Below are 27,973 nucleotides of genomic sequence, written 5' to 3'. Positions count from 1 at the left end.
TGTAGCTCCGTAACATGTAGATACGTAACATGTAGATACGTAACATGTAGATACAAAACGTGTACATACGTAATGTGTAGATACGTAATGTGTAGCTACGTAACATGTAGATACGTAACATGTAGATACAAAATGTGTACATACGTAACTTGTAGATACGCAACGTGTAGCTCCGCAACATGTAGATACGTAACATGTAGACACAAAACGTGTACATATGTAACGTGTAGCTACGTAACGTGTGGATATGCAACGTGTAGCTACGTAACATGTAGATACGTAACGTAGATGCGTAACATGTAGATACGTAACATGTAGATACAAAACATGTAGATACAAAACATGTAGATACATAACATGTAGACAACATGTAGATACATAACATGTAGGTACGTTAACATGTAGATACATAACAAGTAGATACATAACATATAGATACATAACATATAGATACATAACATGTAGATACGTAACATGTAGATACGTAACATGTAGATACATAACAAGTAGATACATAACATATAGATACATAACATATAGATACATAACATGTAGATACGTAACATGTAGATACGTAACATGTAGATACGTAACATGTAGATACATAACATGTAGATACGTAACATGTAGATACGTAACATGTAGATACGTAACATGTAGATACGTAACATGTAGATACGTAACATGTAGATACGTAACATGTAGATACGTAATATGTAGATACGTAATATGTAGATACGTAACATGTAGTTACGTTGACGTGCACGCAGCTGCTTGGCTTGATGCCAAATGTTAGCGGAGTTAAGACCGCCCATCTAGCGTCAACTAGTGCAAGTGAAATGACAACATTTTGTAAGAAATTCCTACAATTTGTGTTTTATCTTCAACAAAAGTGTGTTTTACCTGCTACATGGCTGATCTGTGTACATTTATCTATAGTTTTGTTTTTAGTACTTACTAATAATTGTATTTTCTTTAAAACGCAGACTAGGAGAGGCAACCATAAATCATGAATAATGTAATATGTCAACGTTTTTTTTATGATATTCTAATGTAATCCTTGATTGACTATATGTAATATGGAACCTTGTTCTTTGAGTGCAACAAGAAAATGTGTTTAATGCCTTTTAATTTGTATTTTAACCTTGTAAAATTGTTCTTTGAGCACAATAGGAAACATATGTTTAATGTATTGTAATATTTTCTGTTAAAATAAAGCCGATATTGACACTTTTCGTAGTTCTTTCTTTGGAAAAATATGGATATACATTTTGGTGCCGATATCGGGACAACCCTAGTGTGCATCACCATTTTTGAACGGTTAAATGCTTGGCACATGTTGAGTAAGGATTGTCAGTGCAAGAAAGAGAAGCCACACCACAGGATATTACCAGGGCTTTTCTCTCCGCCTGGTCCACACTTCAACTACCTTGGTGTGCCAAAGGAGCCGCTCTGCTTCTTATTAAGCTGCGGTTCACGTAAAGCCCCCGTCTGACACCGCTCTGCCCTTGCTAACCTCCCAGCAGCAGGTTAGCGTGGTGGTGCCAGCGGGCTCACAAAACACTTCATTCTGAACCAACAAAAAGTCTTTAGCGCAAGAGTCTTGCGGCCGTCAGAGACTTTGGTTTGCTCTATAGAAGTAGTATCAAGACGATAATAATAATAATGAATACAGATCTCTTACTGTACCTTTGCATTTTCAATACATGGACAAAGGGCCCACGCCGCGCTGGACTGAACTTCTGGACTGGGGTTTTTCAACAAGCTCCACACCAAGCGGATTCCGTCAAGCTCCTGAATGATCCTTTGGGAGAAGAAGAAATACACATTGTGAGGGAAAGTTGAACATTAAGAAACATTAATTTAATGTTTATTAAACCTAGTTTTGTTTGGCATTATTTTTGTATTGTTTCAGTAGGGATGATGTTTGATAAGGAATTATCGAGTTCGAGCCTATTATCGAATCCTCTTATCGAACCGATTCTTTATCGATTCTCTTATCGAGTCCAGATAGGTTGTTGTATATGGAAAAAAAACACACAATATTTGGTTTAACAAAAGCTCACTTTTATTATATTATAAAAAAATAAAATCTAATAAATAAATAAATATTGACTGTTACCCACCTAAAAAAATTAAATAAAATAAATAAATATTGACTGTTGTTACCCAAAGTATATTAAGTGGGATTTTTCAGAGAAACAAATATATACAGTAACACAAAAACAAGCTGTCTCTGTGATCACTATAGGTGTATAAATAATAATATAGTGTTAAATAAAATCAGTCCCTTGGGCACAAAACTGAAAATAATACAGCTCTCCAAAAAGTGCACTTCTGCTGCTATTGGAACATAACTGCTTGTTATGATGCTTTGACATTTTTGCACTTTATTTCTTTATTGAAAGAACATTCTATGAAGAGAAAAGTTGTTTGCAAATGTGGTTACAATGCTAAAAAATGAAAAGTTAAAGCTAAAAAAAGAAATACACTTTATTGAGTTAACATTATTTCTTTATAGGGGGAAAAATGTTATGAGCGAGAGAATATAACAACTACACTACCCAGCATGCAACGGGAGTTACGAGCATGCGCGGTAGCCCCGAAAAGTGTTGCATGTTGCCACGCTGTGAAAGTAAACGTCAAGAATTCAGCCAACATGCCTCGTCTGCATTATTTATAATTAGACAGACAACACATCTACAGTGTGATTTTGTTTTGTTTACAAGGAAAGAAAAACAAAAGTTCAAAAAGGGAGATGTGTTGTATATATATGTATGTGCTGCAGTGTTGTATATATATGTATGTGCTGCGGTTGTTTTAAGAAGGTTGCGACAGCTGCCGTAAAGGAGGTGCGTTGCTAGCCTGGTTGCTATGTTTCCGGTTGGTCGTAAAAGTGTTGGTCATGTGTTTTACCCTGCTAAAATCTCTCAATAAAGTTATTCGATGGATTATAGCTTTTGTTTTGAACTTTATTACACCTTGGAGCGCTTTTTCCCGTCCATTGTTTTCCTGCTTTCGCTATCTGCGCCTAATGACTGAGCTACGTGGCGTCAATTCTTGTGATGTCCCACGGAGCATTTCTGGTCGGGACGGGATTCGAATAAAGAATAAACTCTTTTTCTTTACTATAGTGGTCTCGATAACGGGTACCGGTTCTCAAAAAGGGATTCGAGTCCGAGGACTCGGTTCTTTTCTTATCAAACAACCGGGAAAACCGGTTTCGAGTATCATCCCTATGTTTCAGTTTTACAAATCCCTCAGTAAATTCACCAAGACTTCACTGTGGAGTTATTAGGTCTGTTTAGCTGATTGTTGAGCTAGGTTACGCAGCTAGTGAACCCATAACGATGACTTCTGTTTTGTTTGATCAGCGGTTTTACTGCCCTGTTACAGGCGCTTTGCAAAAGAGATAATTTTTTAAAACTTCTACTTAATTTTGTTTCGTTAAATTACTTATTGTTGTTTCTTTATCTTATTACCAACTTAATAGTGTTAACAAATTTAAAAAAAAAACGTAAGTTCACAAAACTTGTAGAAAATTGATTGGAAAATGTTGCGACAATTTTTAAAAGTTGCATCAAAGTAACATTTTTTAACTTAGATATATTTTGTTTAGGTGTGGTGTACTTACTTGGCTGTCTTCTTTCATTTTTGCCCATCTTTAATTTTTTAAAATATTTTACTTAATTTTGTTGCATCTTCAACTTATCACCAACTTAATTATACCAAATTTTACCAACCTATAAAATACATTTAATTAGGTCCAGTGTAATTAATTTGCGGCCTTTTTTTAAAATGTTCATTAAACCTAATTTTGTTTACATCTTCAACTTGGTGTACTTACTTTGCTGTCTTCTTTCATTTTTGCCCATCTTTAATTTTTTAAAAATATTTTACTTAATTTTGTTGCATCTTCAACTTATCACCAACTTAATTATACCAAATTTTACCAACCTATAAAATACATTTAATTATGTCCAGTGTAATTAATTTGCGGCCTTTTTTTTATGTTCATTAAACCTAATTTTGTTACATCTTCAAATTGGTGCACTTACTTTGCTGTCTTCTTTCATTTTTGCCCATCTTTAATTTTTTGAATATTTTACTTAATTTTGTTGCATCTTCAACTTATCACCAACTTAATTATACCAAATTTTACCAACTATAAAATACATTTAATTAGGTCCAGTGTAATTAATTTGCGGCCTTTTTTTAAATGTTCATTAAACCTAATTTTGTTACATCTTCAACTCGGTGTACTTATTTTGCTGTCTTCTTTCATTTTTGCCCATCTTTAATTTTTTGAATATTTTACTTAATTTTGTTGCATCTTCAACTTATCACCAACTTAATTATACCAGCTATAAAATACATTTAATTAGGTCCAGTGTAATTAATTTGCGGCCTTTTTTTTAAATGTTCATTAAACCTAATTTTGTTACATCTTCAACTTGGTGTACTTACTTTGGCTGTCTTCTTTCATTTTTGCCCATCTTTAATTTTTTGAATATTTTACTTAATTTTGTTGCATCTTCAACTTATCACCAACTTAATTATACCAAATTTTACCAACCTATAAAATACATTTAATTAGGTCCAGTGTAATTAATTTGCGGCCTTTTTTTTTATGTTTATTCAACCTAATTTTGTTGCACCTTCAACTTTTCACCAACTTAATTATACAAAGTTTTAACAAATTAAAAAAAGAAGAAAGTTCACAAAACTTGGAAACATTTGTTGTTTGGACCGTTTGGAAACAAGGTACGTAAATAAACATTTACAGAATCTTTCTGTGTAAATAACTCATTTTATATCTGCGACTTACAGTCCAGTGCGGCTTATATATGAACAAATATCTTCAAAAATGTAGTGGCTGCAGTTTATATCCCGGTGTGCTCTATGGTCTGGAAAACTATCCGTACACAGATTGATTTTCTTCTATCTTTTTCACGGTTTTGTTTTCTTTTTTTTTTGTTTCACTTGATTTTTTTTACAGTTTCAAACTAATGGCAGTGTTTTAGCATGTGGGCTTGCAGGTAAAACACCGTAGAAGAAGAAAAGAGGACCGAGACGCTCTAAATCAAGTTTAACTAGCCACACTTTCATTGTTTTTTTTTTGTTTTTTTTTAAACAATATGGCGATAGTACACAAATCGTGGGCCAAATTGATGTCGGGTATATTGCGCAACCCTACACTGGACCATTTCTTCCTATACTCAAATGGTTCCACATTTGTTTTTTTCCGGAGCGTTTGGAAGGGATTACTGACAAACCTGAGGTACCGCCGTCGTGCCAAATTATGATAAGGTCACTTTTCAGAGAAGAAAAATCTGCTTTAGGGCTTTGGCGGCTTGTTTCCAGTTTGTAGCTGCAGCCTCCATTAAAAAACACATTTTCTTCACAACACATCCTCAGTCTTGCTCACTTCCTCCCAGATGTAAAGCTCACTCAGCTGCTGTGCTCGCTCCAAATCCCCAGTCCACATTAAAAAACTGGCACGGGTCAGAGGTTAACTGGCATCTGTGTGAAGTGCTTCATGCACATATTTATAAATAGAAACTAATTTATGCGTTATGTTGGTGGCTTGTTTTTTAAGCGGAGCCAAAAAAAAAGGTAACGACTTTCCAAGTCAAACAGCCAGAGACAGGTAGCTCTATATTTCATGGAGCTGGTGTGGAGTTGACTCAAGCGTTGGCTGGATTTTATGTCGCTTAGTTGGGGATCCACTGAGGTAATAACACCACAGTGCACCCACACTGCAAAAAGTGAAATCTAAGTAAGATGAAATATGAAGTGTTTTGGTCCTAAATGATCTCAGTAAGATATTACAGCTTGTTGCTGAGATTTGATGAGCTATACCAGGGGTCACCAACCTTTTTGAAAGCAAGAGCTACTTCTTGGGTAGTGATTAATGCGAAGGGCTACCAGTTTGATACACACTTCAATAAATTGCCAGAAATAGCCAATTTGCTCAATTTACCTTTAACTCTATGTTATTATTAATAATGAATGATATTTACACTTAATTGAACGGTTTAAAAGAGGAGAAAACACGAAAAAAAATGACAATAAAATTTTGAAACATAGTTTATCTTCAATTTCGACTCTTTAAAATTCAAAGTTCAACCGAAAAAAAGAAGAGGAAAAACTAGCTAATTTGAATCTTTTTGAAAAAATTCAAAAAATAATTTATGGAACATCATTAGTCATTTTTCCTGATTAAGATTAATTTTAGAATTTTGATGACATGTTTTAAATAGGTTAAAATCCAATCTACACTTTGTTAGAATATACAACAAATTGGACCAAGCTATATTTCTAACAAAGACAAATCATTATTTCTTCTAGGTTTTCCAGAACAATTTTTTTTAAAGAAATTCAAAAGACTTTGAAATAAGATTTAAATTTGATTCTACAGATTTTCTAGATTTGCCAGAATAATTTTTTTGAATTTTAATCATAATAAGTTTGAAGAAATATTTCACAAATATTCTTCGTCAAAAAAACAGAAGCTAAAATGAAGAATTAAATTAAAATGTATTTATTATTCTTTACAATAAAAAAAAATACATTTACTTGAACATTGATTTAAATTGTCGGGAAAGAAGAGGAAGGAATTTAAAAGGTAAAAAGGTATATGTGTTTAAAAATCCTAAAATCATTTTTAAGGTTGTATTTTTTTCTCTAAAATTGTCTTTCTGAAAGTTATAAGAAGCAAAGTAAAAAAATTAATGAATTTATTTAAACAAGTGAAGACCAAGTCTTTCAAATATTTTCTTGGATTTTCAAATTCTATTTGAGTTTTGTCTCTCTTAGAATTAAAAATGTCGAGACCAGCTTGCCAGTAAATAAATAAAATTTAAAAAATAGAGGCAGCTCACTGGTAAGTGCTGCTATTTGAGCTATTTTTAGAACAGGCCAGCGGGCTACTCATCTGGTCCTTACGGGCTCAGTTGGTGACCCCTGAGCTATATTGAGTAAACATGCTTGAAACTAGAATATCAAGTGTTGCAAAGCTGTGTCATCAACACTCACAAGTATAAAACTACTTTTTTTAAAGTAATAATTCCTTATTTCAAGCATGAACAAAAAAAAAATCATGATTTTGACACAATTGTGTCTCATAATTACAACGGATGACGGCCAAATGGACTTTGCTGTTTTATTTTCAATGAAACAATAGAAAATAGGTACTCATATAGTAGTACAGTTGGCACAGTACAGTAAACTGACAGTTAATATTTCAACATTTTACATTTCTAACCATTTTGAAAAGGAATAGTTCATGCACATTCAGATAAATTCTTCAAAATTACCATTAAAAAACATTTTGGCCTGTATATATGCGCACTAATTGACCGAAAGAGCACGCACTTGGCGCGATGATGTCATGTTGTCGATGGAAAAATGCATTTTTAGACAATATGATTTGCCTGAGCGGCTAGGAGACCCAGAGAGTAACAAGCGCTTGCCTTTCCATTAAGAACAATAAATTAGTTTTTAGTAGGGATGTCCGATAATGGCTTTTTGCCGATATCCGATATTCCGAAATTGTCCAACTCTTTAAATACCGATACCGATATCAACCGATACCGATATCAACCGATATATGCAGTCGTGGAATTAACACATTATTATGCCTAATTTGGACAACCAGGTATGGTGAAGATAAGGTACTTTTTAAAAAAATTAGTCAAATAAGATAAATAAATTAAAAACATTTTCTTGAATAAAAAAGAAAGTAAAACAATATAAAAACAGTTACAGTAATTAATGAAAATGAGTAAAATGAACTGTTAAAGGTTAGTACTATTAGTGAAGCAGCATGTGTGCTTACGGACTGTATCCCTTGCAGACTGTATTGATATATATTGATATATAATGTAGGAAGCAGAATATTAATAACAGAAAGAAACAACCCTTTTGTGTGAATGAGTGTAAATGGGGGAGGGAGGTTTTTTGGGTTGGTGCACTAATTGTAAGTGTATCTTGTGTTTTTTATGTTGATTTAATAAAAAAATAAAAAAAATAATAAATAAAAAATAAAAAAATAACCCGATACCGATAATAAAAAAAACGATACCGATCATTTCCGATATTACATTTTAACGCATATATCGGCCGATATTATCGGACATCTCTAGTTTTTAGTATAAGTTTGCTGGTTTGAAGAAATGTAATGCCGAGCACATATCATTATGTCAAGATAATTTAAGAATATTTTTCAACATATTGAGCAAAATGGTCTCTTTTTTTTTTTTCTACCAAGAAAAGTGCACTTCTTATTAGTGAGAATATTCTTATTTTAAAGGTATTTTTGGGTTAATTGAAGTTAGCTAATTTTACTTGTTTTGGAAAGTCTTGACAAGCCAGATGTTCTTGTTCTATTGGCAGATAATTTTGCTTAGTTCAAATAAAATACCCCTCATTTTTGTTTTTTTTTCTCTTGTTTTTGAACACTGACTTTTTGCAGTGCAGTGTCTGGTGTAAATAACATGTAAAGTGAAATATTGTCATTAGGGCCGCAACAACTAATCGATTAAATCGATTATTAAAATAGTTGCCGATTAATTTAGTCATCGATTCGTTGGATCTACGCTATGCGCAGAGTTTTTTTTTTATTTTTTTTTTATTTTTTTTAATTTAATTTAATTATTTTTTTTATTTTTTTTTAATAAACCTTTATTTATAAACTGCAACATTTACAAACGGCTGAGAAACAATAATCAAAATAAGTATGGTGCCAGTGTGCTGGTTTTTTTCAATAAAATACTGGATAGGATAGAAATGTAGTTTGTCTCTTTTATCCGATTATTAATCGATTAATCGGAGTAATAATCGACAGATTAATAGATTATCAAATTAATCTTTAGTTGCAGCTAGGGATGATGTTTGGTAAGGAATTATGGAGTTCGAGCCTATTATCGAATCCTCTTATCGAACCGATTCCTTATCGATTCTCTTATGGAGTCCAGATAGGTTGTTGTATATGGAAAAAAACACACAATATTTGGTTTAACAAAAGCTCACTTTTATTATATAATAAAAAAATAAAATCTAATAAATAAATAAATATTGACTGTTACCCACCTAAAAAAATAAAATAAAATAAATAAATATTGACTGTTGTTACCCAAAGTATATTAAGTGGGATTTTTCAGAGAAACAAATATATACAGTAACACAAAAACAAGCTGTCTCTGTGATCACTATAGGTGTATAAATAATAATATAGTGTTCAATAAAATCAGTCCCTTGGGCACAAAACTGAAAATGATACAGCTCTCCAAAAAGTGCACTTCTGCTGCTATTGGAACATAACTGTTTGTTATGATGCTTTGACATTTTTGCACTTTATTTCTTTATTGAAAGAACATTCTATGAAGAGAAAAGTTATTTGCAAGTGTGGTTACAATGCTAATAAATGAAAAGTTAAAGCTAAAAAAAGAAATACACTTTATTGAGTTAACATTATTTCTTTATAGGGGGAAAAATGTTATGAGCTAGAGAATATAACAACTACACTACCCAGCATGCAACGGGAGTTACGAGCATGCGCGGTAGCCCCGAAAAGTGTTGCATGTTGCCACGCTGTGAAAGTAAACGTCAAAAACTCAGCCAACACGCCTCGTCTGCATTATTTATAATTGGACAGACAACACATCTGCAGTGTGATTTTGTTTTGTTTACAAGGAAAGAAAAACAAAAGCTAAAAAAGGGAGATATGTTGTATATATATGTATGTGCTGCGGTTGTTTTAAGAAGGTTGCGACAGCTGCCGTAAAGGAGGTGCGTTGCTAGCCTGGTTGCTATGTTTCCGGTTGGTCGTAAAAGTGTTGGTCATGTGTTTGTACCCTGCTCAAATCTCTCAGTAAAGTTATTCGATGGATTATACCTTTTGTTTTGAACTTTATTACACCTTGGAGCGCTTTTTCCCGTCCATTGTTTTCCTGCTTTCGCTATCTGCGCCTAATGACTGAGCTACGTGACGTCAATTCTTGTGATGTCCCACGGAGCATTTCTGGTCGGGACGGGATTCGAATAAAGAATCAACTCTTTTCTTTTACTATAGTGGTCTCGATAACGGGTACCGGTTCTCAAAAAGGGATTCGAGTCCGAGGACTCGGTTCTTTTCTTATCAAACAACCGGGAAAACCGGTTTCGAGTATCATCCCTAGTTGCAGCCCTAATTGTCATTATGACTTAATCATGGGATCCATGTGACTGGCCACAAAAAAAAACCACTCATCTGGTGTCCCTTGCACCACACCTTGTGTTTGCACATAAACCAGACACCTTAGATTCCAGTCTGCAGTGCCTCTTAAATCCTACCCAAAAACTAAAAATAAGAACGCATCCAAACAGCCGAGTCTCCCCGTGAAGCAGGTATGAAACCGATTAGCGGAGAAGTTGACATTGATGGATTAAAGGAGGCGACCGCACACCGTGGAGGCATCAAACAGTGTGTGTCTGCGATCGTGGAGGAGGGAAAATAAACTGGAGGATTTGACGGAAAAAAACGTCATAAGTGCGAAGAGTGAAATTGCAATTAAACATTTGCAACATAACAGTAGCCAAACTGTTAAAATCGTCTGCAAACAGCCCAGGACAGATTTGTGCAAGCAAAGGATGCTACTAAATGCACGTTGTGTAAACTACAGTGCAACCAGGATTTAAAATAAGAATAAAAACAACTTGTTTACAGTTCTGGCCTAAATATACATACTGTGAAAAAACTAACATTAAAACCTTGCCACACTCTAATTCAGGGGTGTCAGACTGCTTTTCATTGAGGGCCACATCGCAGTTATGGTTGCCCTCAGAGGGCCGCGTTCAACAATGAGTAATATATGAATATACACATAGTACATTAACAATATATTTTTTTTACATAAGCAAAAAAAATATGTGTAAATTTGACTTTAAAAACTGGCAGCTCAGTCACCATGAATTACCATGAATTGATTAACGTGGACTTAAACAAGTTGCAAAACTTATTGGGGTGTTACCATTTAGGGGTCAATTGTACAGAACATGTACTGTACTGTGCAATCTACTAGGGCTGCAACAACTAATCCATTAAAATCGATTTTAAAATAGTTGCCAATTAATTTAGTCATCGATTCGTTGGATCTATGCTATGCGCATGCGCAGAGGCTTTTAAAAAATAAATAAATAAATATTTATAAACGGCAACATTTACAAACAGCTGAGAAACAATAATCAAAATAAGTATGGTGCCAGTATGCTGTTTTTTTTCCAATAAAATACTGGAAAGGATAGAAATGTAGTTTGTCTCTTTTATCCGATTATCAATCGATTAATCGGAGTAATAATCGACAGATTAATCGATTATCAAATTAATCGCTAGTTGCAGCCCTACAATCTACTAATACAAGTTTCAATCAATCAATCAAACCAGAATTTTACAGTAAAAGCAGTGTTTTTTTTACAGCATATAAAAAAATGGAATAAATGGAATGGAATGCAGAAACCACACCACTGTTTTTAGCGGTAAAATTCAAGCATTCAACAGAGCTGTCATTGTATTTTTTACCGTAAAATCTTGATTTAATGTTTTTCTTTGTTTTTTTAATGTTTCAGTGTCTTACTGTATATGGACAAAAGCAGTACCAAAGTTGACTTTACACTAAAAAACTCAAGTCGGCGGAATTTAACCGTAAAATCTATTGTCAATTTTACAGTGATAATTTGTTTTGAAATCGTAAGTCAAGCAGATATTTAAGTACAGTATATATTAGAGATGTCCGATAATATCGGCCGATAAATGCTTTAAAATGTAATATCGGAAACTATCGGTATCGGTTTCAAAAAGTAAAATGTATGCCTTTTTAAAAGGCGGCTGTGTACACGGACGTAGGGAGAAGTACAGAGCCGTTCCAGTCACATAACATCTACGGCTTTTCACACACACAATTGAATGCAAGGCATTCTTGGTCAACAGCCATACAGGTCACACTGAGGGTGACCGTATAAACAACTTTAACACTGTTACAAATATGCGCCACACTGTGAACCCACACCAAACAAGAATGACAAACACATTTCGGGAGACCATCCGCACCGTAGCACAACATAAACACAACAGAACAAATACCCAGAACCCCTTGCAGCACTAACTCTTCCGGGAAGCTACAATATACACCCCCCACCTCAACCTCCTCATGCTCTCTCAGGGAGAGCATGTCTTAAATTCCAAGCTGCTGTTTTGAGGCATGTTAAAAAAAATAATGCACTTTGTGACTTCAATAATAAATATGGCAGTGCCATGTTGGCATTTTTTTCCATAACTTGAGTTGATTTATTTTGGAAAACCTTGTTACATTGTTTAATGCATCCAGCGGGGCATCACAACAAAATAATGCATAATAATGTGTTCATTCCACGACTGTATATATCGGTATCGCTTGATATCGGAATCCGTAATTAAGAGTTGGACAATATCGGAATATCGGCAAAAAAGCCAATATCGGACATCTCTAGTATTTATCCTTATTTTAACAAAAAATATTTTTGGAATATTTTGATTTTGATAATATTGCATTTTAAAAGATATGCAATTGTATGCAGTACATGATTTTTATAGTCAAAAGGGAAGAAAATATTAAACATTTTATTAACGCATATTATTTCCAGGCTTTTGTGGGCCACATAAACAATGTGGCGGGCCAGATTTGGCCCTCAGGCTTTGCGTTTGACACCTGTGCTCTATTTGTTTTTTTTTTTTATTGTTTTAATGTCTTACTGTATATGGAAAAAACAGTACCAAAGTTGATTTTACAGTAAAAAAAACTCAATGAAATGAACCGTAAAACCTATTGTCAATTTTACAGTCTATAATTTGTTGATAATTTGTTTTGAAATCATAAGTCAAGCAGATATTTAAGTATAGTATTTATCCTTATTTTAACAAAAAATATTTTTGGAATATTTTGATTTAGATATTGAATTTTAAAAGATATGCAATTGCATGCAGTACATGATTTTTAATGTCAAAAGGGAAACAACAAATATATTTAGTAAGAAAATATGAAACATTTTATTAACGCATATTATTTCCAGACTTTTGTGGGCCACATAAACAATGTGGCGGGCCAGATTTGGCACTCAGGCTTTGAGTTTGACACCTGTGCTCTATTTGTTTGTTTTTTTATTGTTTTAATGTCTTACTGTACATGGAAAAAACAGTACCAAAGTTGATTTTACAGTAAAAAAAACTCAATGAAATGAACCGTAAAACCTATTGTCAATTTTACAGTCTATAATTTGTTGATAATTTGTTTTGAAATCATAAGTCAAGCAGATATTTAAGTATAGTATTTATCCTTATTTTAACCAAAAATATTTTCGGAATATTTTGATTCAGATATTGAATTTTAAAAGATATGCAATTGCATGCAGTACATGATTTTTAATGTCAAAAGGGAAAGAACAAATCTATTTAGTAAGAAAATATGAAACATTTTATTAACGCATATTATTTCCAGGCTTTTGTGGGCCACATAAACAATGTGGCGGGCCACATTTGGCCCTCAGGCTTTGAGTTTGACACCTGTGCTCTATTTTTTTTGTTTTTTTTGTTTTAATGTCTTACTGCATATGGAAAAAACAGTACCAAAGTTGATTTTACAGTAAAAAAAACCTCAATGAAATGAACCGTAAAATCTATTGTCAATTTTACAGTCTATAATTTGTTGATAATTTGTTTTGAAATCATAAGTCAAGCAGATATTTAAGTATAGTATTTATCCTTATTTTAACAAATATTTTTGGAATATTTTGATTTTGATAATATTGGATTTTAAAAGATATGTAATTGCATGCAGTACATGATTTTTAATGTCAAAAGGGAAAGAACAAATATATTTAGTAAGAAAATATTAAACATTTTATTAACGCATATTATTTCCAGACTTTTGTGGGCCACATAAACAATGTGGCGGGCCAGATTTGGCCCCCAGGCTTTGAGTTTGACACCTGTGCTCTATTTGTTTTGTTTTTTTATTGTTTTAATGTCTTACTATATATGGAAAAAACAGTACCAAAGTTGATTTTACAGTAAAAAAAACTCAATGAAATGAACCGTAAAATCGATTGTCAATTTTACAGTCTATAATTTGTTGATAATTTGTTTTGAAATCATAAGTCAAGCAGATATTTAAGTATAGTATTTATCCTTATTTTAACAAATATTTTTGGAATATTTTGATTTTGATAATATTGAATTTTAAAAGATATGCAATTTCATGCAGTACATGATTTTTAATGTCAAAAGGGAAAGAACAAATATATTTAGTAAGAAAATATGAAACATTTTATTAACGCATATTATTTCCAGGCTTTTGTGGGCCACATAAACAATGTGGCGGGCCAGATTTGGCCCCCAGGCTTTGAGTTTGACACCTGTGCTCTATTTTTATTTTTTTATTGTTTTAATGTCTTACTGTATATGGAAAAAACAGTACCAAAGTTGATTTTACAGTAAAAAAAACTAAATGAAATGAACCGTAAAATCTATTGTCAATTTTACAGTCTTGATAATTTGTTTTGAAATCATAAGTCAAGCAGATATTTAAGTATAGTATTTATCCTTATTTTAACCAAAAATATTTTTGGAATATTTTGATTTAGATATTGAATTTTAAAAGATATGCAATTGCATGCAGTACATGATTTTTAATGTCAAAAGGGAAAGAACAAATATGTTTAGTAAGAAAATATTAAACATTTTATTAACACATTATTTCCAGGCTTTTGTGGGCCACATAAATAATGTGGCGGGCCAGATTTGGCCCCCAGGCTTTGAGTTTGACACCTGTGCTCTATTTGTTTGTTTTTTTATTGTTTTAATGTCTTACTGTATATGGAAAAAACAGTACCAAAGTGGATTTTACAGTAAAAAAAACTCAATGAAATGAACCGTAACATCTATTGTCAATTTTACAGTCTATAATTTGTTGATAATTAGTTTTGAAATCATAAGTCAAGCAGATATTTAAGTATAGTATTTATCCTTATTTTAACAAAAAATATTTTCGGAATATTTTGATTTAGATATTGAATTTTAAAAGATATGCAATTGCATGCAGTACATGATTTTTAATGTCAAAAGGGAAAGAACAAATATGTTTAGTAAGAAAATATTAAACATTTTATTAACGCATATTATTTCCAGACTTTTGTGGGCCACATAAACAAAGTGGCGGGCCACATTTGGCCCCCAGGCTTTGAGTTTGACACCTGTGCTCTATTTGTTTGTTTTTTTATTGTTTTAATGTCTTACTGTATATGGAAAAAACAGTACCAAAGTTGATTTTACAGTAAAAAACTCAATGAAATTAACCGTAAAATCTATTGTCAATTTTACAGTCTTGATAATTTGTTTTGAAATCATAAGTCAAGCAGATATTTAAGTATAGTATTTATCCTTATTTCAACCAAAACTATTTTTGGAATATTTTGATTTAGATATTGAATTTTAAAAGATATGCAATTGCATGCAGTACATGATTTTTAATGTCAAAAGGGAAAGAACAAATCTATTTAGTAAGAAAATATTAAACATTTTATTAACGCTTATTATTTCCAGGCTTTTGTGGGCCACTTCAATAATGTGGCGGGCCAGATTTGGCCCCCAGGCTTTGAGTTTGACACCTGTGCTCTAATTCGATACATTTTAATGAACGCCTCAGTTCTGCCTTCCCAGGATGATATAATATTGCTGTTTTTCAACTATGTGAACTCCTTTAATGCAGAAGTGTCTTCTCTCAGCCTTGTTAAAAGCCGTGGAGGGTGAGGTTTGAAATGAAACATGGGAGCAAATACGGCGCTTGACTGCGGGTCGCCGTGCATTCCCAGCCATGTTGTCTTGGAAATGGGAAGGAAGGCCTCGCGTGTGTTTGTCCTCCACCGTGGCCACGTAGCGACAGTAAAACGCCGGGGCATTAAACCACCCCGTATTTAAAGCGGAAGGTACAATAAGCAAAACCTTCTCAAATGTGTTATTAGACCGGGGATCAAAGAGAAATATACCTGGAAAATACTAAGTAGAGTTCTTTGAACATAACATGTGACAAGCTAATGATACAGTGCATCTATCCAGGGATCTTTTTGTCGTTCTGTTGTCATAGTAACTTAATAAGCCCAGCTACTTCAGTACTAACATGAGTAAGCTGCTCAAACCCCACACAGGCATGTTAAAGGGGAACTGCACTTTTTTTTTATTTTGCCTATCGTTCACAATCATCATGAGAGACAAGAAGACAAAAGGTTTTTTTTTTTTTTTGCTTTCTTACATTGTCTCATTCTCGGTGGCTAGCAATGCAGCTAATGTTGTCAATCAATTCTGCCTCTAAATCACTTTAAAAATGCATTCCAAAAGCGTCAACAATACTTAAATCACGTTGTGTAACCTGTATAACAACCAAAGTGTAGTAACATTTGTATTGTAAGAGTGAACACTGACGAACTATTTTTCTAGCGTACTAACACATCGCCGTGCTACGATATTAGCTGTAGAAGCTAACTACGGCAACAGATAAGTTAGCTTCTACGTCAGCACGAAACGTGTTTGAGTTTGTAACACACAACATGTGATAGGACAGCAATCTGTACTGAGTGGAAAACGTGAATAATCATGTTACAGTATGTGTAAAGCAGGGGTCACCAACGCGGTGCCCGCGGGCACCAGGTAGCCCGTAAGGACCAGATGAGTAGCCCGCTGGCCTGTTCTAAAAATAGCTCAAATAGCAGAACTTACCAGTGAGCTGCCTCTATTTTTTAAATTGTATTTATTTACTACTACTGGTCTCGCTATGCTTGACATTTTTAATTCTAAGAGAGACAAAACTCAAAATAGAATTTGAAAATCCAAGAAAATATTTTAAAGACTTGGTCTTCACTTGTTTAAATAAATTCATTAATTGTTTTACTTTGCTGCTTATAACTTTCAGAAAGACAATTTTAGAGAAAAAATACAACCTTAAAAAAGATTTTAGGATTTTTAAACACATATACCTTTTTACCTTTTAAATTCCTTCCTCTTCTTTCCTGACAATTTAAATCAATGTTCAAGTAAATTTTTTTTTTATTATTGTAAAGAATAATAAATACATTTGAATTTAATTCTTCATTTTAGCTTCTGTTTTTTCGACGAAGAATATTTGTGAAATATTTCTTTAAACTTATGATTAAAATTAAAAAAAAATATTCTAGCAAATCTAAAAAATCTGTAGAATCAAATTTAAATCTTATTTCAAAATCTTTTGAATTTATTTTAAAATTTTTGTTCTGGAAAATCTAGAAGAAATAATGATTTGTCTTTGTTAGAAATATAGCTTGGTCCAATTTGTTATATATTCTAACAAAGTGTAGATTGGATTTTAACCTATTTAAAACATGTCATCAAAATTCTAAAATTAATCTTAATCAGGAAAAATGACTAATGATGTTCCATAAATTCTTTTTTATTTTTTTTCAAAAAGATTCGAATTAGCTAGTTTTTCTCTTCTTTTTTCAGTTGAATTTTGAATTTTAAAAGTCGAAATTGAAGATAAACTATGTTTCAAAATTTAATTGTCGTTTTTTTTGTGTGTTTTCTCCTCTTTTAAATCATTCAATTAAGTGTAAATATCATTATTAATAATAACAGAGTTAAAGGTAAATTGAGCAAATTGGCTATTTCTGGCAATTTATTGAAGTGTGTATCAAACTGGTAGCCCTTCGCATTAATCACTACCCAAGAAGTAGCTCTTGCTTTCAAAAAGGTTGGTGACCCCTGGTTTACATGTACAACTTTCTCCGACGCTGCCACAGAAAGGCGTGTTTTATGCCCCTTCTTCTTTGACTCATTTTGTCCACCAAATGTTTTATGCTGTGCGTGAATGCACAAAGGTGAGCTTTATTGGTGTTATTGACTTGTTGGGAGTGCTAATCAGGCATATTTGGTCAGTGCGTGACTGCAAGCTCATCGATGCTAACATGCTATCTAGGCTAGCTGTATGTATGTACATCATTATGCCTCGTTTGTAGCTATATTTGAGCTCACTTAATTTCCTCTGTGTATTTCATTTACATTTGCATGTCTCACGACACATTATCTGTATGTAATATTGGCTGCATTTCTCAATAGTTGTTTATGCGCCACGTTGTTCCAGACCACAGCAAACGTTACCCAACTTGCAAAGATTGTAATAAATCCGTTAGAAGAAGACAGCCTGTCGTTTCCTTTAACTTGGACACACACATCTATTATACCTTTGGCCATTTTATGCCAGGAGTTATCTCACCCTCTGAGAAGCCTCAGTTTTACTAATGTTTTCCACTGTTGTAAAAATGTGTACATTACTGTCAACATTTCTGTCAATGAAGATTTACATCAGCCTGTGACACAGTCATTTTGATAGTAGGCTAATATAGACACTTACATCATGTGTTGCCTTCATTATAACACTTATATAAGACTTTTAAAGTAATTTTGATAGTAGGCTAATATAGACACTTACATCATGTGTTGTCCTCTTTATAACACTTATATAAGGCTTTTAAAGTCATTTTGATAGTAGGCTAATATAACTAATATAGACACTTACATCATGTGTTGCCTTCATTATAACACTTGTATAAGACTTTTAAAGTAATTTTGATAGTAGGCTAATATAACTAATATAGACACTTACATCATGTGTTGTCTTCATTATAACACTTATGTAAGACTTTTAAAGTCATTTTGATAGTAGGCTAATATAGCTAATATAGACACTTACATCATGTGTTGTCTTCATTATAACACTTATATAAGACTTTTAAAGTCATTTTGATAGTAGGCTAATATAGCTAATATAGACACTTACATCATGTGTTGTCTTCATTATAACACTTATATAAGACTTTTAAAGTCATTTTGATAGTAGGCTAATATAGACACTTACATCATGTGTTGCCTTCTTTATAACACTTATATAAGACTTTTAAAGTCATTTTGATAGTAGGCTAATATAGCTAATATAGACACTTACATCATGTGTTGCCTTCATTATAACACTTATATAAGACTTTTAAAGTCATTTTGATAGTAGGCTAATATAGACACTTACATCATGTGTTGTCTTCATTATAACACTTATATAAGACTTTTAAAGTCATTTTGATAGTAGGCTAATATAGACACTTACATCATGTGTTGTCTTCATTATAACACTTATATAAGACTTTTAAAGTCATTTTGATAGTAGGCTAATATAGACACTTACATCACGTGTTGCCTTCTTTATAACACTTATATAAGACTTTTAAAGTCATTTTGATAGTAGGCTAATATAGCTAATATAGACACTTACATCATGTGTTGTCTTTATTATAACACTTATATAAGACTTTTAAAGTCATTTTGATAGTAGGCTAATATAGACACTTACATCATGTGTTGCCTTCATTATAACACTTATATAAGACTTTTAAAGTCATTTTGATAGTAGGCTATTATAGCTAATACAGACACTTACATCATGTGTTGCCTTCATTATAACACTTATATAAGATGTTTAAGTCATTTTGATAGTAGGCTAATATAGCTAATATAGACACTTACGTCATGTGTTGCCTTCATTATAACACTTATAGAAGGCTTTACAAGCATATTTTATTTTTTTTGTCCAATGTGGCTCTTTCAACATTTTGGGTTGCCGACCCCTGATCTAGAAGAGGAGGCTACTTACGCCATGTTGTCCAGATCCGCAGCACAGGCCTCCACTACCTTGGTTACGTTCACCAACAGCGGCTGGCGGAAAGACGTTTATTCTAAGATGATGATCTGTTCACACACCGAAAAAAGGTCCGAGGACAATTGTGTAGTTGGACATGCCTCGTTCCTGCCGATGAGTAGCTTGACGAGAGGTTTGAGCCCTCCACACTTGCGGATGGTGACTTTGTTTGCAGGTTTCTGGGCGAACTCCGCCAAGGCTCCGACCACATTCACGAGCACCTCCTCAGGTTGATTGGTCAGCAAGCCGATCAGGATCTCCAGGACTTTATGATCTTGAAACCTTAAAAAAAAATGAAAAAAAAGAGGACAGCCAATGTTATCGTTCATCGCTAATTTTGTTCGAACCCCAGAAAGAATTGATTCTTCATAATAAAGGTCGATAATGGTTCAATGATGCATTTACTCCGCTAGTTCCTTTTAAAAGTACTACCTGTAAAGGCCTACTGAAAGCCACTACTAGCGACCACGCAGTCTGATAGTTTATATATCAATGATGAGATCTTAACATTGCAACACATGCCAATACGGCCGGGTTAACTTATAAAGTGACATTTTAAAATTCCCGGGAAATATCCGGCTGAAACATCGCGGTATGATGACGTATGCGCGTGACGAAGTCCGAGTAACGGAAGTTATGGTACCCCGTAGAATCCTATACAAAAAGCTCTGTTTTCATTTCATAATTCCACAGTATTCTGGACATCTTTTGCAATTTTTTTAATGAACAATGAAGGCTGCAAAGAAGACAGTTGTAGGTGGGATCGGTGTATTAGCAGCGGACTACAGCAACACAACCAGGAGGACTTTGTTGGAGCGCTAGCCGCGCTAGCCGCCGACTTCACCTTGACTTCCGAAATTTGATCACCGAAAACCGTGCTATCAAACAAAACACACACCATTGCCTGGGGCGTTGTCAGCATGTCTGTGATGTGAACGTAATTCTATATATATATTAGGGCTGGGAATCTTTGGGTGTCCCACGATTCAATTCAAAATCGATTCTTGTGGTCACGATTCGATTCAGAATCGATTTTTTTTTTCAATTCAACACGATTCTCGATTCAAAAACGATTTTTTTTTATTTTTATTTTTTTTTAATGAAAACAATACACAACAATACCATAATAATGCAATACAATTTCAAAACAAAACCCCACCCAGCAACATTCAGAATAGCAATAAACAGAGACACACAAACATGACACGGAACAATCTAAAAGTAGTGAGACAAAAATGAATGTTATCAACAACAGCATCAATATTAGTAACAACTTCAACATAGCAGTGATTAAAAATCCCTCATTGATATTATCATTACAAACATTAATAATAATAAAAAAATACAAAAAATGAACAATAGTGTCACAGTGGCTTACACTTGCATCGCATCTCATAAACTAAATGTCTAATGATAATGTCAATGAGGGATTTTTAATCACTGCTATGTTGAAATTGTAACTAATATTGATACTGTTGTTGATAATATTCATTTTTGTTTCACTACTTTTGGTTTGTTGTGTTTGTGTCTCCTCTCAATTGTTGTGTGTGGTGTTTGTGTCTCCTCTCAATTGTTGTGTGTGGTGTTTGTGTCTCCTCTCAATTGTTGTGTGTGGTGTTTGTGTCTCCTCTCAATTGTTGTGTGTGGTGTTTGTGTCTCCTCTCAATTGTTGTGTGTGGTGTTTGTGTCTCCTCTCAATTGTTGTGTGTGGTGTTTGTGTCTCCTCTCAATTGTTGTGTGTGGTGTTTGTGTCTCCTCTCAATTGTTGTGTGTGGTGTTTGTGTCTCCTCTCAATTGTTGTGTGTGGTGTTTGTGTCTCCTCTCAATTGTTGTGTGTGGTGTTTGTGTCTCCTCTCAATTGTTGTGTGTGGTGTTTGTGTCTCCTCTCAATTGTTGTGTGTGGTGTTTGTGTCTCCTCTCAATTGTTGTGTGTGGTGTTTGTGTCTCCTCTCAATTGTTGTGTGTGGTGTTTGTGTCTCCTCTCAATTGTTGTGTGTGGTGTTTGTGTCTCCTCTCAATTGCTCTGTTTATTGCAGTTCTGAGTGTTGCTGGGTCGGGTTTGCTTTTGGAATTGGATTGCATTGTTATGGTATTGCTGTGTATTGTTTTGTTGGATTGATTAATTTAAAAAATAAATAAATAAATAATAAATTTTTTTACTTAAATTAATTAATTAATTAATTAATTTTAAAAAAATAAAAAATCGATTTTTTAAAAATGAGAATCGATTCTGAATCGCAGAACGTGAGAATCGCGATTCGAATTCGAATCGATTTTTCCCCACACCCCTAATATATACCAATACAAAATGTGTACATATTAAGAGGACAGTGGCGGCTTTTAAGAAGAGAACAGCGCCAAGCAAGTGTGACGCCATGCTCGCTGCAGCCTCTTTAGTCGAGGGACAGAAGTAGAGACTCTTAACACAAACACATTTCATAACAACACCAGAAGAAGATGCTAAATCTGTTGCTAGTTGTCAATTTAAAAAATATCATTAAAAGTCTGTAAACACTAGAAAAATTTCAACAAAGCAGCAACAATTACCAATATGGCAAAACGATTAAAAAAATGTTAATACAGGTTTGTTTTAAATGTATGTATACATTTTTGAGCCTTTTTAAAGGCCTACTGAAAGCCACTACTAGCGACCACGCAGTCTGATAGTTTATATATCAATGATGAAATCTTAACATTGCAACACATGCCAATACGGCCGGGTTAACTTATAAAGTGACATTTTAAATTTGCAGCTAAACTTCCGGTTCGAAACGCCTCTGAGGATGACGTATGCGCGTGACGTAGACCGGGGAACAGAGGTATGCCTTCCCCATTGAAGCCAATACAAAAAAGCTCTGTTTTCATGTCATAATTCCACAGTATTCTGGACATCTGTGTTGGTGAATCTGTTGCAATCATGTTCATTGCATTATGGAGAAGGAAGCTGAGCAAGCAAAGAAGAAAGTTGTCGGTGCGAAACGGACGTATTTTGCGAACGAAGTCAGCAGCAACAGTACACAGCCGGCGCGTCTTTGTTTACATTCCCGAAAGATGCAGTCAAGATGGAAGAACTCGGATAACAGAGACTCTAACCAGGAGGACTTTTGACTTCGATACACAGACGCCTGTAGAGAACTGGGACAACACAGACTCTTACCAGGATTACTTTGATTTGGATGACAAAGACGCAGACGTGCTACTGTGAGTATGCAGCTTTGGCTTCTAAACATTTGATCGCTTGACCGTATGTGCGCAACTTTTTTTTGCGTATGTACGTAACTTTTTTAAAATATATAAGCTTTATGAACCTTGGGTTAGGTGAACGGTCTTTTGGGCTGAGTGATTGTGTGTGTTGTGCAGGTGTTTGAATTGTATTGGCGTGTTCTATGGAGCTAGGAGCTAGCAGAGGAGCTAGGAGCTAGCATAACAAACACGTAGGTGTTTTTATGCAGGATTAATTTGTGGCATATTAAATATAAGCCTGGTTGTGTTGTGGCTAATAGAGTATATATATGTCTTGTGTTTATTTACTGTTGTAGTCATTCCCAGCTGAATATCAGGTCACCCCCGCCTCTCACAGCATCTTCCCTATCTGAATAGCTTCAACTCCCCACTAGTCCTTCACTTGCACTTTACTCATCCACAAATCTTTCATCCTCGCTCAAATTAATGGGGAAATTGTCGCTTTCTCGGTCCGAATCTCTCTCACTTCATGCGGCCATCATTGTAAACAATAGGGAACTTTGCGTATATGTTCAACTGACTACGTCACGCTACTTCCGGTAGGGGCAAGCCTTTTTTTTATCAGATACCAAAAGTTGCGATCTTTATCGTCGTCGTTCTATACTAAATCCTTTCAGCAAAAATATGGCAATATCGCAAAATGATCAAGTATGACACATAGAATAGATCTGCTATCCCCGTTTAAATAAAAAAAATCATTTCAGTAGGCCTTTAAAGAAAATCATATAGCAAATTATGCTAATTAGTGGATGGCGTCATTGTGACCACGCCCCCCACCACCACAGGTATCTTGGCGGTTTAGGGGACACCCTGCCATGTTTTGCTGTGATTGCAGTTTCCCAAGGCGTCTGAGTAGTAAACTGCAGCAAACATTAAAAGGGACACAGTGCGGTCGCAGCAAACCTCAACAAACTTCCGACGTACAGTTAGGTATCTTTATTCAAGGCCACGGTTGCTGGCATCTTGGTGCCTAAGCTATTGTGCAGGACACAAGGTCATTTGGGTTTGGTCAGGGTCCACAGAAGCGCAGCCTATTCTTGCAAGAAAAAACATTGCTAATGAACAGACAGGCTGCCAAAACCAACGCGGGTTAAATTTGCCATCCAAACAAGCTGTGGTTTCCTTCTGCCATCTTTGAAGTGTGAACAACTGACTTCAGTACGATCTTTGATATGATTGTGTAGTAGATTCTTCTTCAGAAAAGCCCAACCAAAAAAAATTACATGAATGGAAGAAAAAAAATGAAGGTTTATTTGTCAAATCCACTGGCACCACAAAAGGTTTTGACTGACTGTCTTCAAGCTGTTCTCTAGACCAGTGTTTTTCAACCACTGTGCCGTGGCACACTAGTGTGCCGTGAGATACAGTCTGGTGTGCCGTGGGAGATTATGTAATTTCACCTATTCGGGTTAAAAATATTTTTTGCAAACCAGTAATTATAGTCTGCAAATGATGTGTTGTTGTTGAGTGTCGGTGCTGTCTAGAGCTCGGCAGAGTAACTGTGTAATACTCTTCCATATCAGTAGGTGGCAGCCGGTAGCTAATTGCTTTGTAAATGTCGGAAACCAAAAATAAACAAAAGGTAAGTGCCCTTAAGAAAAGGCATTGAAGCTTAGGGAAGGCTATGCAGAACAAAACTAAAACTGGCTAAAAAGTAAACAAAAACAGAATGCTGGACGACAGCAAAGACTTACTGTGGAGCAAAGACGGCGTCCACAAAGTACATCCGAACATGACGTGACAATCAACAATGTCCCTACAAAGAAGGATAAAAAAACAACTGAAATAGTCTTGATTGCAAAAACAAAGTAGATGTGGGAAATATCGCTCAAAAGGAAGACATGAAACTGCTACAGGAAAATACCAAAAAAAAGAGAAAAAGCCACCAAAATAGGAGCGCAAGACAAGAAGTAAAACACTACACACAGGAAAACAGCAAAAAAGTCCAAATAAGTCAGAGTGTGATGTGACAGGTGGTGACAGCACACCTACTTTGAGACAAGAGCTATATTGATGCATGCTTGGTTATGCTTTAAAGTCATATTCAATAATTGCGACGACGACTTTTTGTTGTCAACTGAATTTATGATTTCTGCTGGTCAACGCAAAAAATGTGCCTTCGCTCAAAAAAAGGTTGAAAAACACTGCTCTAGACCAGGACTGATCAAAGTGGCGCGGTTTGACCCGTCATGTTACTTTTGTTTGGCTCGCTTTGGCATGTCTGCAACGATACACTGGAGGGAAAAAAAAAGTCAGTAGATTTTACTCTAAAAAAAAAAACAACCTAGCAGCTCAGAAAAATTGCCCGTAAAATCATTAGTGGTAGAAATGTGACATCTACAGTAATGCACTGTAAACAACAGGGAATGTAAGATTTTTCAGTAAAAACTGACAGCTCAGTCACCGGAATTTTTACGTAAAAACAACAATCGTACCGTTTTTCAATCCGTCGGAATAATTGTATCTAAGTTATCACAAAACTTTTGTTAGTTCAGCCTGCCCAGCGAGCAGACAAAAGCTGTCTTTGATCCTACCAAGCAAAAGGCTTGTAAAACTCCACTGTGTAGGATGGGAAGCAACATGGTGTCCTCAGGTGCCCTCATCACTTGGCCTGGTGTATCAAACCAATCAATCATGGAGACTGTTTCTACAAACATTGGTGAAAGAATGGACCGCTCTCAGTAAATTCCAGCGTGGAACTGTCATAGGATGCTACCTGAGCAACAAATCCAGTCGTGAAATTTCCTCGCTCCTAAATATTCCAAAGTCAACTATATTATAAGAGAAGTGAAGAGTTTGGGAACAACAGCAACTCAGCCACCAAGTGGTAGGCCACGTAAACTGACAGTGAGGACAGCATAGTGCAAAGACTTTCCGCACAGTCAGTTGCTACAGAGCTCCAAACTTCATGTGACCTTCCAATTAGCCCACGTAAAGTACGCAGAGAGCTTCATGGAATGGGTTTCCATGGCCGTGCAGCTGCATCTAAGCCATACATCACCAAGTCCAATGCAAAGTGTGGGATGCAGTGGTGTAAAGCACGTCGCCACTGGACTCTAGAGCAGTGGAAACACCTTCTCTGGACTGATGAATCACACTTTTCCATCTGGCAATCTGATGGACCAGTCTGGGTTTGGCGGTTGCCAGGAGAACGCTACATTTCGTACTGCATTGTGCAGAGTGTGAAATTTGGTGGAGGAGGAATTATGGAGTTGGGCTTGGCCCCTTAGTTCCAGTGAAAGGAACTTTGAATGCGCCCGGATACCAAAAACATTTTGGACAATTCCATGGGATGGCACTTCAAGTTCATATGTGAGTAAAGGCAGGTGGCCAAATACTTTTGGCAATATAGTGTATACAGCCTATTACTTGTGAACTATTGACAGGTGATGTACCGAAAACGTAACCATCGAAAAGGGAATTTGATCACCGAAAACCGTGCTATCAAACAAAACACACACCCTTGCCTGGGGCGTTGTCAGCATGTCTGTGATGTGAACGTAATTCTATATATATATTGGGGCTGGGAATCTTTGGGTGTCCCACGATTCGATTCAAAATCGATTCTTGGGGTCACGATTCGATTCAGAATCGATTTTTTTTTATCCTACCAAGCAAAAGGCTTGTAAAACTCCACTGTGTAGGATGGGAAGCAACATGGTTTAACTCTTATCTTACTGACAGGATGCAGTGCGTCTCCCATAACAATGTGACCTCGGACTATGTCAAGGTAACGTGCGGAGTTCCCCAGGGTTCGGTTCTTGGCCCTGCACTCTTTAGTATTTACATGCTGCCGCTGGGTGACATCATACGCAAGTACGGTGTTAGCTTTCACTGTTATGCTGATGACACTCAACTGTACATGCCCCTAAAGCTGACCAACACGCCGGACTGTAGTCAGCTGGAGGCGTGTCTTAATGAAATTAAACAATGGATGTCCGCTAACTTTTTGCAACTCAACGCTAAGAAAACGGAAATGCTGATTATCGGTCCTGCTAGACACCGACATCTATTTAATAATACCACCTTAAAAGGCCTACTGAAAGCCACTACTAGCGACCACGCAGTCTGATAGTTTATATATCAATGATGAAATCTTAACATTATAACACATGCCAATACGGCCGGGTTAACTTATAAAGTGACATTTTAAATTTGCCGCTAAACTTCCGGTTCGAAACGCCTCTGCGGATGACGTATGCGCGTGACGTAGACCAGGGAACACGGGTATGCCTTCCACATTGAAGCCAATACGAAAAAGCTCTGTTTTCATTTCATAATTCCACAGTATTCTGGACATCTGTGTTCGTGAATCTGTTGCAATGTTCATTGCATTATGGGGAAGGAAGCTGAGCAAGCAAAGAAGAAAGTTGTCTGTGCAAAATGGACGTATTTTTCGAACGTAGTCAGCAACAACAGTACACAGCCGGCGCTTCTTTGTTTACATTCCCGAAAGATGCAGTCAAGATGGAAGAACTCGGATAACAGAGACTCTAACCAGGAGGACTTTTGACTTCGATACACAGACGCCTGTAGAGAACTGGGACAACACAGACTCTTACCAGGATTACTTTGATTTGGATGACAAAGACGCAGACGTGCTACCGTGAGTATGCAGCTTTGGCCTCTAAACATTTGATCGCTTGACCGTATGTGCGCAACTTTTTTTTGCGTATGTACGTAACTTTTTTAAAATATATAAGCTTTATGAACCTTGGGTTAGGTGAACGGTCTTTTGGGCTGAGTGATTGTGTGTGTTGATCAGGTGTTTGAATTGTATTGGCGTGTTCTATGGAGCTAGGAGCTAGCAGAGGAGCTAGGAGCTAGCGTAACAAACACGCAGGTGTTTTTATGCAGGATTAATTTGTGGCATATTAAATATAAGCCTGGTTGTGTTGTGGCTAATAGAGTATATATATGTCTTGTGTTTATTTACTGTTGTAGTC

General features: G+C 35.2%; 1 protein-coding gene across 3 annotated transcripts in view; it reads right to left on the bottom strand.

Annotated features, from left to right (window-relative positions):
- LOC133630512 (outer dynein arm-docking complex subunit 2-like) overlaps window positions 1-27,973 on the bottom strand; it is a 140,647-nt gene that overhangs the window by 33,256 nt on the left and 79,418 nt on the right. For all 3 annotated transcript variants that reach the window (XM_062022124.1, XM_062022125.1, XM_062022123.1), the window contains exons 16-18: window positions 19,886-20,066; window positions 19,740-19,801; window positions 1,690-1,804 (exon numbers count right to left, since the gene is read on the bottom strand). In XM_062022124.1, the coding sequence (XP_061878108.1) occupies window positions 1,690-1,804; window positions 19,740-19,801; window positions 19,886-20,066 (358 nt within the window). The remainder of the gene's footprint in view (window positions 1-1,689; window positions 1,805-19,739; window positions 19,802-19,885; window positions 20,067-27,973) is intronic.

Source organism: Entelurus aequoreus, linkage group LG15 (genome assembly GCF_033978785.1).
Source record: "Entelurus aequoreus isolate RoL-2023_Sb linkage group LG15, RoL_Eaeq_v1.1, whole genome shotgun sequence".
Classification (NCBI taxonomy): Eukaryota; Metazoa; Chordata; class Actinopteri; order Syngnathiformes; family Syngnathidae; genus Entelurus; species Entelurus aequoreus.
This window is presented reverse-complemented; position numbering and strand designations above follow the sequence as displayed.